Genomic DNA, 13,827 nt, shown 5'->3' with positions numbered 1-13,827 from the left:
GTTCTTTTCTCTTTCTCTCTCTCCAGCTGTGGCTGTCCTGGGTTGGAGCGGATCTGGGAAGCCGACCTGGAAGCGTGTCACCTGTTCCTTCGAGGCCTGCAGCTGCGAACCTCCAGCTGCGGCGGCCCAGACGTGGACGATGCCCCCGATCCGGTGGTTTATACCTCCACCCATCCCTCCACCAAAGAAGAAGAAGACTGCGCCATGCTGACTGCGTTAGGAGGCCGCTGGTGTCCTGAGGCCAACTTGCAGAACTCAGAGTTCACAAAGGTAACAGTGAATGTATTCTTACCAACACAACATGCATTATTCATGTACATTCATGCTGCAGTGCATAAGATATATGAAGTTTCTTGAATGTATAAGATCCCCCCTCTCTGGCTTTAAGGCAGGATAGTAACATAACCTACGCTTGCCACCAAGAGGTCAAACTGAAGCACATGTTTTTAGACTCAGCTGCATTTTTTTACATGTAATGTGGTGTGAAGCGTGGCCTCAAATAAAGCATGCCTGCTTTGTCAGCGTCCCACTTGACTGGAGAGGACGTTTTCAGTTCACACCGCTGTGAGAGCCTAAAAATCTGCCGACCACAGAGAGTTGAGCAGCAGCCTATTAGCCTGTTAGCTCGGAGGCATTTCTGAGGGAGGTGGCCGTTTGGAGACGCCACCAAAGGGCTTCATTCAATACACCGCTGAATTTCAGAGTCGGTTTCTACATGTTTACATGTGTTTAGTGTAAAGCAGGCGTGTGTGTGAGTTTTTTTTTAACCCGACTGAGAGGAGAGGTCCCGCCGCCTCAGGGTCGAATCGGACTCGCTCTGTCCTGTTCTCGCCCTTCCCTCCGCCCACACGGCCTGATAGACTCATCTGAGGCAGGAACAAAGCCAGCAGTGGAAGAAATAACTCCGACATGTTTTAATCCTTGGCTACTCTGGATTGTGATTTAACCAAATGGTTTTCTATAATTTTGCTAATTCAGATATGTGACTTCACTGATGCATTGCAATAAGTTTAAATTTCATAATCTTTCTCTGAGAGCATAATATAATCCCTTGCATGTATTAAAACTCCTTTATTTTCTTGCACTCTTTAAGCCTTTTAACTTTTCTTAAACCTGCTATTTGCATCCATTGAGGTACCTTCTGCGTTGATGTTTACCACTCCCGTCTCCTGCATTTTACAAACTGCATGCAGTCATTTTCTCTGCCTGCTTTGTCTCTCTGTCTTTCTTTTCTTCCAAAAGCCCCCAGGCTCATCCTAACGTCTCTCCAACAGCTAAAAAGGTGAGACAGGGAACCATTTCTCTCTTTTTGTGTCAAGGATATTCAGTTTTCCTCTTTCTCTGCAAAAGAAACCCTGAAAGGAAAATAAAAAAATATTTTGTGGCTCATGTTTATGGTAAAGATGTTCAGAAAGTCGTCAAATAAATTCATATATTATGGCAGAATTTTAGACTTGAATGTGGATGTTTTTCAGTGGGGGAGATAAAAATCCTTATTGTTTTGAATCAAATTGCAAGTGTCAAGTACTTTGGTTCCCTGCTATTAATTTCAAATAGGACAACACTTAGTCTAATGTAATATTTCATAAGGTTGGAACACAAAGAGAGAAAGGGATCCTTCACCATTTCTCTTTGCAAAAGATTACTTTTTAATAGAGATATTTTGCAAATGAGCTGAATGAATCATGTTTTTTAAATTAAAAAACTCCAGTTGATAGTTTGTGCTTTGCAGTGCGATTTATCTATTTCTTTTGCAAAATATTTGCTTTTTCTGCTATTAAAATTTTCGTGTACATTTCTTAACCGGGTTGCAATTTTGCCTTCCAGCTGCAATCATACTTTGCTTCCCTGCAGGGTTGGAAATAATCATTTTGTGAATGAACTCTTACTGCTGGTCTGCTGTGTTTACCTGAAAGGAAAAAACGACTAAGGCCTCCGTTTTTAATTAAAACCGCTGATTATTATTTGTTGCCTCTCTTATGAACTTTCCCTTAAGCCACAAACAATACGCCGGCCTGCAAGAGGAACGGTAATTACTTCCCTCCTTAGTGAGGAACGCGCGATTACATATCTTGAATACAAACAATAAAAACCTGCAGCAAAGATAATACAAATATTCGTTGTCCTTTTTTTTTTTTTCATTATTATGCTTGAATTGGGGATAAATAATCACGACCTCTTCACAATATGATGATGCTGCACACATGGAGCCCTCAACCGGCATAATTGGAGTTTTAATAATTCATGAGCAGGTTTTCGACTGAATGACCTCAACAAACGTTTCCCTCTTTTGTTGCAGAAGCTGGAGGAGTTTTTGTTCTGCATGGAGGAAAACCACCCAGAGGTTGGTATCCTGAACGCTCTCGCTGGATGTCATCGCTGTGATTGAAGTGTGTTGACCTCGGTTGATGCAAAAGAATCCGATAGTTGACTTCAACTTAAACATGACCCATGACAACTTTCTCACTGTCAGATCAATATTTTCTACACGAGAAGCCTTGGCTGCGTTCCCAGACTGTGTTTGGTTTTTATTCATCTGGACGAAGCTGGGCGTCTCTTTGCTGAGCTTGTAGTTTCTTTTCAGCACTTTTAAACATTTGTATTGTTTCTTTTCATTACAAACACAAATTTATTCACACCAAATATCAACCTGCACAAGGATTTACTATGTGCAGGAAGCTTAATTATGTGATTTCAGTTGCAACAGCATGAAAATTGCCTCCAAAAATACAGTATCCGGGGTTTACCCTGGATACTGGCTTAAACCAGTATCCAGGTTTAAGCCTGGTGCCCGGGGCGCTAGGGCAGTCATCCAGCCAGCAGCCATGTTTTTGAGTGAAAAAATGTTTAAAGTTGACAGGAAATTTGAAAATATTACTTGATAGTTAATCATCTTTGGAAGATTAAAACCTAAACCCCAATTATAAAGTCTTAAAAAAGGTAATCATAAACCCCCCCCAAAAAACAATGCTAAGCCTGGTGGGGGCACAAGTAAAGCCTGGTGGCCCGCCAGGCTTATAATACACTGAGGGAAACCCTGCTATTTGTCAAAAGTGGTTTGCTTTTTTATTTTGTGATTTTATGTGACCAAAGCAGTGAATAACTGTGAAGTAAAATCCTGTGTGTTTTTCAAAATATATTTACAAATAAGTTTTAGAGTACATAATGCATTCATTCCCTCTGAGCCAAGTAAAGTTAGAACCACATGTATGTCACAATTATAGCCATAAATCTTTTGGGATATTTCTCAACCGACTTTGCATATTTAGATAATCAAATTGGTAATCTGAGACTCTGTAATCTTGGGCAAAATTTCTATATTTAGAACTAGATCTTTCATATACTGGATAATACTGGGATGAAACCCATTTCATTGTAGTTCTAGCTCTGTGTTCGGGGTCATTGTTCTGCAGGAAGGTGAACTTTTGCTCCAGTTTCAAATCTATTCCAAATCTTTCCTGATTGTCCTTCGCTTACCTCTGTTCGTCTTCAGGTATGGCCAGTTTATGACTCTGCCTGATGAAAAACATTGGAACAGATGTTCTTCATGGTGTGTTCAGGGGGATGTGGAATAATGGACACCACTGATTTACTATTTAGAACAATTTGATATTTTGTTTAAAACAAAAGGTTCAGTTTAGGTCAAAATGACTGTAAATTTAGGTCATGATGGATTGAGCAGAGACGTTCAAAGCTTGGAATATAAAATAACCTTACTTTAAAGCACGGTTATCAAACTCATTTTCATTTGGGCCATATGAAGAATCTGAATGTTCTTACAGGACCGGTTGTGCCAGAATATGTTGATAAAGCCAACTAAACTGTTAAAGTATCAATAAATGGCTCATACCAATTTTGTGTAAAAGAATCACTAAATTTTGTGATTCTTTTAGTGGGTTTTGCAATCAAAATTCCAGATTTTGTGGTGCCAGTTTAGAAATGTTTGTAAGGAATTTGCACTAATGTGACTTTTTATCATTCGCTTTATCAATTACAGACTATAACTTGACATAAGTAAGGCTGAGGCAGCAGTCAATTAAAATTTTGACCAATTTTGAGAAACTTTGCAGTAAAATCAGTAAAAATTCTAAAAAAAAAACAAAAAAACCCCAAAAACATCCAGTCTTTTTTTAAAAATATATATAGTTTTTTGTCTAGAAAGTGAGCAGTGTCAAAAACCTTACGAAATGTAAAGTCACAAATCAGCAGGCACTGCCCCGTTACCTAGCAACCCCAGCAAAGCACAGGCCGTTACCTAGCAACCCCAGCAAACTGAAGCGAAGGGAGTCAAAGGAGCTTGTGACAAATCTCAAATATAGGGCGGGGTAGACCTGAAAGACATTAATAAGCAAACATTTAACAGAGTTTTTCTTCAGTTTTTAAAGAATAATAGGTAGACTACAGTGATGTGTGTGAAAAAGAGGTATTAGTTATGAAACGTCCCGCTGTAATTTGTGTTGGTCTGTCATGTAAAATCCCGCTTAGATAGACTGTGGGGCTTTCAATATGATGAAATGTGGAAGGGCTCCAGGCGGTTGGATACTTTACATTATGTTTGTATGTCCTTGTGAACTCTTAAATCACTCTGGGTTATAAAATCTGGCTGATGTACAAAAAAAACAACAAAAAAAAAACGATTCAGTCACAATAAAGTATGATGCATCACTGAGTCAAAGGATCTGATGGCCGTTTAATGGGGCCGGTATCGTTCTCGTCATGGTGTTGTGATAGTGCGGCGCAGGAGCCGGATTCTCTGCTGAGGCTCTGACCTCTTTCTCCTTTCCATAATGACTTTAAGTAAATGATTTCCACTTAGCTGCTGCCAGGCTGCTGCCCTGCTGCCACAATGGAGATTGATTGGTGTGCGTGCGTGTGTGTGTGTGTGTGTGTGTGTGTGTGTGAGTGTGTGTGTGTGTGTGTGGGTGTTTCAGCCCTCTTATGTTTTCTTTTAATCCCCGCTAATTGTTCCTTTATCATCTCAAGGTCCTCACACGCCCCCCTTCACAATGGTTCACAACGGCAAACAAGAATTAAACCGAAATGCTGAAGGCTCAATAATTAGCTTTGTTGATTACAAAACAGATCCTGGATCCTGACTAAATAACCTGACTGTTTTATATTTACTTCTAAGCATGGACTAATGTAGCATGAAGTGACTCTTAAAGTTTTAACACCAAATTTATGTCGTCTTAAAAACGAAACAATGATAAGACGCTTCCTAAGTTATTTCCTACATACTTCAACGAGAACAAACACATGTTAGATGCAAGGTTATTGAATTATACAGCGTCTATATTGCATGAAAGGTAAAAAAGATTTTAAAAATATTTTATCTCTCTTTTCTTAAGTTTCACTTCAGAATTAAAAGAAATGCAAAATTCAGGTAGCTGCTGTTCCAAGATAAAATGAACCAGAGAAAGACCAGTATTTGTTTAAATTTCACAAAATCTGCATGAAAGCCCAGAGTTATTCATTCACTTTGCACTTTAATAAACATAGATTTATATTTTAACACGATTCTTCTTATTGGAAGTGATATAAACATTTTAAAATGGCTCACCAAAGAATATTTGTGGAGAAAGCTAAAGATTAGTGTGATAATGAGGAGACCTTCCAACTTTGGAGCTCATCATAAGATATATAATTTAAATCCCAGTGGAGACCTGCAAAAATCTGCTGAGTAGTTAAAAGAAGGGTTTGATTGCTCTAAATCCCATAGATATTTCCCCATTGATTATTGAGAATGGTATCAGTGATTCCTAAAATGCCGTCTTTTAATAAAACGTAAATATAAACACGTATTTTTCAAAATTGATATGATATTTCTATCATATTTGTGCTTCTTTATACAAAATTTTATTAATTAAGTCTAAATCTGCCAGAAGTATGAATAATTTTGGGTTAAACTGTATCTAGTTATATTGTTCGTTTGTGAAACAATCTTGCTGGCTTTTGCTTAAAGCAGACAAAAACTTAGATTTTTGTGGCCTGTATTTCTATTTAGACGTGGATCTGAGAGATTCCAGCTTCCTGCACATTAATGGCGTCCACCTTGCCAATCTTTAAACTGGTGTATGAATGTGTGCTTCTGTGTGTGAGTGGATGAATGAGAATAAGTGCTTTAGTGAGTCATTAAGACTAAAAGTGCAGCCCATTTACTGTGCATTGATTTCTTTAATACTGGAGTATAAATTACCTGTAAGCATTCACAAGCTTTGACAAATCAATAGCTTTCAAATTCTGCATCTTCCTCCACATATAATTGCCACTTTTCTAATTCCTGAAATCTTCCTGCATTGACTTAATGCATTATACAGAACGTAGATGGTAAATGGATGCATTTCCTAATAACATCTCAGTGCAAATTGAAGATACTGCTTAATCATCTGCTACTTAATTTCTTATTTAACACGAATGGAGGAAAGTTTTTTTTTTGTTTTTTTTTCCTGAAACCAATTACAACCTCAAGTGTAACCCCGGTGCAATATAAATTGTTTGTATTGTGCGCCTGAGAAGTATCCGGCAGAACAACACCTGGGGGAAGCTGCAAAATTACCTTCTGCCTCTCGTTCATTATTGCTTAAATAATCATACTAAGGCATGCATAAGTTTGACTACTGAATTCATAAACAATTTCTATCAGCTTTATGCTACTCTAAGTGTTTTAATATTAGCACTAACATGGAGAGAGAATTACAGAGACTACAGGTGTATGCTTTTAATTCATTAATGCAAATTAGCGTCTCACTAAAATCTCATTTATGATGTTTTTCTTCTTTGTTGCATGGACAGTAATTGGTTTGAATACCAATTGGAGCAAATTATAGCCTTTGGATTATGTATTTTTAAACGGTTTGTGTGCGGAGAGAGAAAAATGTGTCATTATCGTGCAGAGTCAGAACTATTGGTGACCTAAGTTGACTCATTTCTGCGGCGATCCCAGCATTGCATCAAGTCAAGCTGGAGGACATATTTGTGCTACTATTTCTCCTCTTAAAATTCCTCAAACATGGAGAATGATATTGTGGACTGATTGTATCTCTTTGCCCAAGTCTTCCTTAATTCTGCAGTTGCATCAGGAATGATATGCTCACGTTGTCGGGCCTCGGGCCTCTTGATGTTTTACGTTTCTTTGGGGTGTTACATCATCCAAAATGGGGTGCGCAATTACAGGCAGAGACCAGATCCAACTTTCTGGTGATTGCTCTGACACCTCAGAGCTGCAGGGAGCTGATATTTTTTTACCTGCAGCTATGAGTCAGATTAGGATCCCTGTGTGGTGTTTGAGGAAAAAGTTGGGTTTTTGTGCATGTCTGTGCCCCAGCGTGTGTGTTTGGGTTCTCTATGCCTGATAAGTGTTAAGAAACTGGGACACAATATCTGCAGAGGGGGCTGGTCTAATTATGGCCAACCATACTCTGAGTGCTCTGTCCTACTGCACTCTGCACCTCCATCAAGCTGCCATCCTTCAAAACACACTCTGTACTGCTGCATTCGCTGCTGCAATGTATAGATACATTCTGGTTCTCCAGATAAATTTGATATGACGTTGCCAAAACATTTTTAAAACAAGGAGCAGGTTCAAAAGGAGATTATTCTGTATATCACTGTTCTTTACTGGTTAAATTAGAAATATAATTGGAAGAAGAAGTCGTCTAAATTAGTGAAACAAGACATTTTCTCCATGTAATATGTTTATATAATACATTATGTATTATTACAAACTCATATTACAAGTCATTTTTCCTATATCCTAAGATATAATGTGGGAGATTATATCTTAGGATATGGAGATTATTAAACTTATGACTGAAAACTGTATAATGACCGTAAATCAAATCAACAATATCAAGAATTATTGATCAGTTTTTTGTTTTAAATATATGAAATATTGTTGATGTCACAGTGCTTATTCTATCCACAGCTCTCAATCCACACCATTTGTTTGTTTTTAAGCAGTTATGGGCACGGTGGAAAAAAACTTAAACTGCTGCAGTGCACGTTACTCAAGAGGTTGTTGCTAGGTAACTAAAGAGTGAGTGGGTTGCTAGGTAACCAAAAAGGGAGTGAATGAGTTGATTCCACCAAACTTGCTTAGTTGACAGTGAGAGATTTAGTGGCCAAAGCTTTTTTTTCTACAAACATGTTATATTGATCGCGTATCTATTGCAATATATTGCTATTGATTTATTGTTTAGCCTTACTTATAACTAGTACTTTTTTTAATCAAAATTACAGAATTATTGACTTTAAACAAGCTCATAATAACTTCTCTGTTAGTTTTGTGTCATTTCAAGTGTACTAAGATGTTTGCACTTGAAACTAGACCAAAAATATTTGGTAAGATTTTGTGTTTTTGCAGGCGGTGCGGTTCTGAACGCTTTTTCATGGTCCTGCAGTGCATATTCAGCTGCCAGCTGGAGGTTCACTGGACAAACGGGGTTAAACACGAATCGCTAATGCACTCGTATGCTTCATGCCACAAGCAGTGACATTTTGTTTTGTCCGCCAATTCAATTTCAATTCAGTTTATTTATATAGTGCCAAGTTACAACAAATGTCATCTCAAGGCAAGAAAATGGCCAATAAAATAGTATGGATCAGTTTTATTGGGCTTTTATTAATTGAAAACAGGCAAAACGTACCAAACCTCACCGACCTGTACTGCTCAGCGCATATGAAACAAAAGATGAAATGTTAAAACCTGTGTAAAAATGATTTGATTCAACCGCTCTGAACTTCTCTTTGGCAGCAATAACATCAACATTACTTCAGTTGTAATCTGCTATGCAGACCCTCTGTCTGCGCTGATGAAGTTTCTCTCACCTCTTGAAATCCTGTTCAATAGTTTTGTTTTACTGCTGTATGTTTTACTTTTTTATACAGTTCACCACAAAACCTTAGGTTGTGTAAATTTGGGGTTCATAATTTACATAACTAATGACGTTCTGTTGAGGTGATGATGGTTGTGTTTTGGTCTTTTCAGTATCAAACACATATTTCAGAAGAGTTTGATTTTTATTTGGTTCTTCTGCCTTTTCTGTACCGTCCAGGATGCGTGCAGCGAGGCCGACGCTGCAGACCTGACGGAGCGCTGCGAGCTGATCAGTGACCGACTGATTGCCTTGGAGGACAAACTGCAGACGGCTATACTGAATCGGGATCAAGCCCTCACCCATATCCTTCCAGTTCAGCCTAAATGTTTAAAAATCCTGCGTTTCTTTACGTCTGTCTCTTCGGATCCTCTCAAGGCTTTTTGACTTAAAAGTAAACAGCAAAACCACTCAAACACTGACGGATGTTTGCTTTACCGACTTTACCTTTAAAGGGGAAAAAATGTCATATCTGATTTCATGAATCCATTTTAGGGAGAGAATAAAGGATAGACAGCGATTAGTTTTGAGGTTTTTTTCCTGGAAGACTGGCTGTGCCAACTGGAAAATGAAATAGTAAAAGTCCATGTGAGGTTATTAGAGGGCTGCTGATGTGCGCTGCCATTCACGACGGGCTGAGATTAAAGCGGGCCAATGGGGGCTGGGCCCGGGCAGACAGAGGAATGTCACTGTAATGACTCTGGTGCTGTCATATCTTACCGACCATCCTCCAGCTGACCCTCCTGTCCTCTCCCTGCTCTCCCTTTCCCCATCTGCCCAATTCCACTTTCTGGGTCTGGCAGAGAGAAAATTACAATATCCGTGATAATGACTCGTATCAAACTGTTCTGGCTGATTACAGGTCACAATACATCATTCTCTGCGCTAATTAGAAAGCTGATTGGAAATAGATTAGTGTGTTTTTCCGGCTCCACCTTTCTCTCCCCTCCTGTTTTTACTGTGAGATCATATTTTAGAAGCAAAATGAAGAAAATCTGCCAACTAACAATTATTTCCTCAAACAGTGGACAGGAGATCTTATCTGGACCCAGGTCCGCTGTGATTGAATATTTATTTAACTGTGCCTCTCTCAACTAATGCACAATAATAATTTTTTATGTGCCTGGCTTTTCTAGTTTGAACAGTACACGTCGAAACATAGGTGGAGCCACAGGTAGCATGGAAGTACAGATAGAAATTTTATTTAATGGTGTTCAGCCAGACAATACGACTCAAAAATGTAAAATAATATAAGCATTTAATATCAGTCAATATCAATAATTATTGATTCGGTTTTTGTTTTAAATATCTGAAATATTGACAAACTGAGGCATGACATCTCCTGGTTTTCATGCCACGCCTTTGTTGTTTACTTTTAAATAATTATGAAGCACAAATGAGAAAGCTGAACCTACTGCTGATTCAACAGGTTGTTGCTAGGTAACCCCATGTTACTCAACAGGTTGTTGCTAGGTAACCAAGGAGTGACTGAGTTAGATCATGCCACCAAACTTTCTTTTGCTTAGAATGCTATGTGGTTCTGGATTAATGAAATTATTAAATATTTTAATAGAAATATTATGTATTGATATTGATCATATGTCTGTTACAAAATGTATCATTTTTGATTTATTGTCCAGCCTTAATGAATATTCCATTTAAAAAATTACATACAGACTCATACAATACCTTTAAATATTATTGAAAAGTCAATTAATTTCAGGAACTTTTTCCCTGATTGAACTAAACTATATAGATGAAAGAAGAACAGATAGTTGCTTAGAAGTCTTTATTTCTGTTGATGATTTCCTGCTTACAGTTCATAAAACACTGACATTTAAAATTAGAATATTACAAAAGACCAATTAAAAACAAATTTTAAAATCAGAAATGTAGGCCAAAAGATGATTCATCATGCAAAAAAATGACATTTTGGAAGTCTTTATACTTCCATTTGGGTCTCAACTGCTTCTAAAATCTGCCAACAGCTAACAGCAGCTTATTTGACAAAGGACCTAAAACAACTCATAGTTTACTCCAGAACGCTGCTGCTTGTGTTCTGACCAAAACCAGGAAGATAGAGCACATAACACCAGTTTTAAAGTCCCTACACTGGCTCCCTGTAGCTCAGAGGATAGACTTTAAAATGCTGTTGTTAGTTAATAAATCACTGAAGGGTTTAGCACTACAATACCTTAAAGATCTGTTATTGCTGTACCAACCGTCTAGACCCCTCGGATCTTCTGGTTCTGGTCTGCTCTCCATCCTCAGAACCCCAACAAAACAAGGAGAAGCAACATTCAGTTTCTATGCACCACACATTTGGAATAAACTTCGAGAAAACTGTAAAACAGCTGAAACACTGGGTGCCTTTAAATCTCAACTTAAAACCCACCTGTTTAGAGTTGCTGATGGCTAAATTAGTATTAGAGTGCGTGTTTTGATGTCTTCAATGTTTTTAATGTTTTTATCTTTACTTTTTATCTATTTATTAATTCCTTTTTATTTCTCTTTCTCACTGTTTACGTTTTAATGATATAAAGCCGCCCGGAAAACATCCCAGTTAAACGACATTTAACTAAAGTCCTACAGGGGTTAGAGCCCCAGTTAAAAGATGTTTAACTAAAGTCCTACGGGGTTTAGAGTCCCAGTTGACGGCGTTTCAACTAAAAACCTAGAGGTTGGAGTCCTTGTCAAACGGTGTTTTTGACTAAAGTCCCAGAGGGTTAGAGCCCCAGTTAAATGACATTTAACTGAAGTCCTAAAAGGGGTGCGGGTTTTAATGTTTTTTATCTTTTTAAATCTTTTTCAAAATGTCTTTCTCTTTCTCACTGTTTTTTATTTTAATTATGTGAAGCACTTTGAAATGCCTTGCTGGTGAAATGTGATATACAAATAAAATTTGATTGATTGATTGATTGATGATAGGCAAATCATAGAATGACTTAGTCCAAAGGAAAAGTAATGAACATGTTTTGTATAGCCTATAAACGTATCCTAACATGTTCAAGGAAGCATAATTGGCTACCTTTAATTCACCTGCTTAAAGGTTGTTATTTCCAAATGGTACTTTTGATCTAGACTCATTAGGACGTATATTCTAATTAACTGAGTGTGATTGTAGATGTCCATATTGTTATCTGAAGTGTTTGGGGTCAATCCGCGCTCCTCCATCACGGGCGGCATACCAATGCAGACTGGCAGGTGGAAACGTACAAAGACTGACCTGCTTCTTTCCACCTCTCTGTTCTCATGTCCTCATGCGTCATTAATTTCTCATAGCAAGAACTCGCTGCACTCTGCAGTTGTGTGGTGGACTCCTGAGTACAGTGAAGATACAGAAATTGATGAGAAACTGTACTGCCTGTGATGCCGCGGTTACCGTAGTAACGGTAAGATCAAACCAGCAGACAGTAAGGGTCTTAATTGGAGCCCTGCTCTCAATAACAAGAGGTTGCATGAAATGAGGACACGTTTTTCCATCCTGTTTGGACAAAGTTGCCTCTAAACGTCGTGTCTAATTTTTTGCAGTATTCATGATCTCTTTTGGTTAATTATAAATAAGGACGTCTGCGTTTATTCAAAAAGTAAAATAAGCCATCGTGCTCCGTCTGCTCCTCCATTATGGCAATCGCTTTGCTTTGCAACTCGGTACGGACGCTCACGGTTAATTTAAGTTTCCAAGCAGATTAAACATTCCCTCCACTGCCGCCTGCTTCTTTACCGTTTCATCAATGGTTCATGAATAATCTAACTGGGCAATCTGCTTGCATGGCTGCAAAGTTTAGATGGGCTCATAAATAGTGAATTAAATAGGGTTAAAGTGGGGATAACTTGATGATCTGTCCCAGTAATCTGTTGAAAATTGATGGCTTTATTGGGCAGTGGCTGTCCCAAACCATTACTGTTAATAGTGTTGCATTTCCCTTGCCTTTTTTTTTGTTGTTTTTTTTTTTTTCCTTTTACATACTAATGTGCGTTACTCAGAAACATCAGATTCTTCCCTAACCGTCTCTGCACAGTGTTTGGAAAAAGAAGTGCAGGAGGTGAAATCCACCTTACAGCGCATGCTAACGCAGCTCCAGGTAGAAGAACAGCAGGAGGACGACACAGATGTTTCGGATGAGCTGGTGAAAGACGAAACTCGGGTGAAAGTAAAGGCAGAAGAAGAAGATGATGAGGAAGAAGAAGAGGACCAGTACTTCAGTGACAGCTGGGATATTTGAGATAGGCACCTGTAGCGAATTTGGGAGCGCGTACGCTAGCGGCTTGATGAGAGCGTTGATGTGATCTCAAATCAGTTTACTGTACAGCTTCACAACCAGCTTATGTGCTGTTATATACTTCTAAAAGTATAAACTTTATACTTTTATACAGGTTTAAATTCAGTGAACCTCGCTGCAAAACATAGACTCTTACCAAGTATTTTTGCTTAGTTTTTAGTGCTAATAACTAAAACTCCACTGTCAGATTATTTAATAATCTAGCACTTTTTTCATCCACATTAAGGAATTGTTGACTTAATGCAAGCTTCTGAAATGTTGCTTATTGTTTAGGTTTGTCCTGTCTTAACTTTAATAAGATATTTGCACTAGAAACTAAAAAATACTTGATAAGATTTTGTTTTTGCAGAACTTTTTCAAATTTTTTCATGTTACAACCACAAACCTGTGTGTATTTTACTCTGTGTTTTACCACCACACACTATTTATTATAAAAGAGACACCATCTTTTAATCTATACTGCAGGATCTAACAGCTTTTGCCATTTGTGTTTTGTCTCTGCCAGCTCTGCACCTCTGAACGCTGACTTTTTAAAAAACTTTCTTTGCAGATAACTCAAGCTCAGTTACATTTTATGGAGCGAAGCTCTGAACAAAATTTTTAAGTTTTACTATGTATTCTCAAATGGATTTTGGTTTGGACTTTTAGATCCCATTTTGATCTAAACCATT

The 13,827-nt window shown here is 38.1% G+C and overlaps 1 protein-coding gene across 5 annotated transcripts in view; it reads left to right on the top strand.

Moving 5' to 3' along the window:
• Positions 1 to 13,613, top strand: part of disc1 (DISC1 scaffold protein) — a 52,129-nt gene extending 38,516 nt beyond the window's left edge. For 2 of the 5 annotated variants that reach the window (XM_016671210.1, XM_007551491.2), the window contains 4 exons: positions 27 to 270; positions 2,300 to 2,344; positions 9,054 to 9,177; positions 12,894 to 13,613. In XM_016671210.1, coding sequence (XP_016526696.1) covers positions 27 to 270; positions 2,300 to 2,344; positions 9,054 to 9,177; positions 12,894 to 13,099 — 619 coding nt within the window. In that variant the 3' untranslated portion in view covers positions 13,100 to 13,613. The other 3 variants (XR_001662044.1, XR_001662045.1, XM_016671211.1) reach the window with 3 other exon arrangements.
• Positions 13,614 to 13,827: the final 214 nt, after the last annotated feature.

This window comes from Poecilia formosa, unplaced genomic scaffold, assembly GCF_000485575.1.
Source record: "Poecilia formosa unplaced genomic scaffold, Poecilia_formosa-5.1.2 Scaffold42, whole genome shotgun sequence".
NCBI classification, from domain to species: Eukaryota; Metazoa; Chordata; class Actinopteri; order Cyprinodontiformes; family Poeciliidae; genus Poecilia; species Poecilia formosa.
This window is presented reverse-complemented; position numbering and strand designations above follow the sequence as displayed.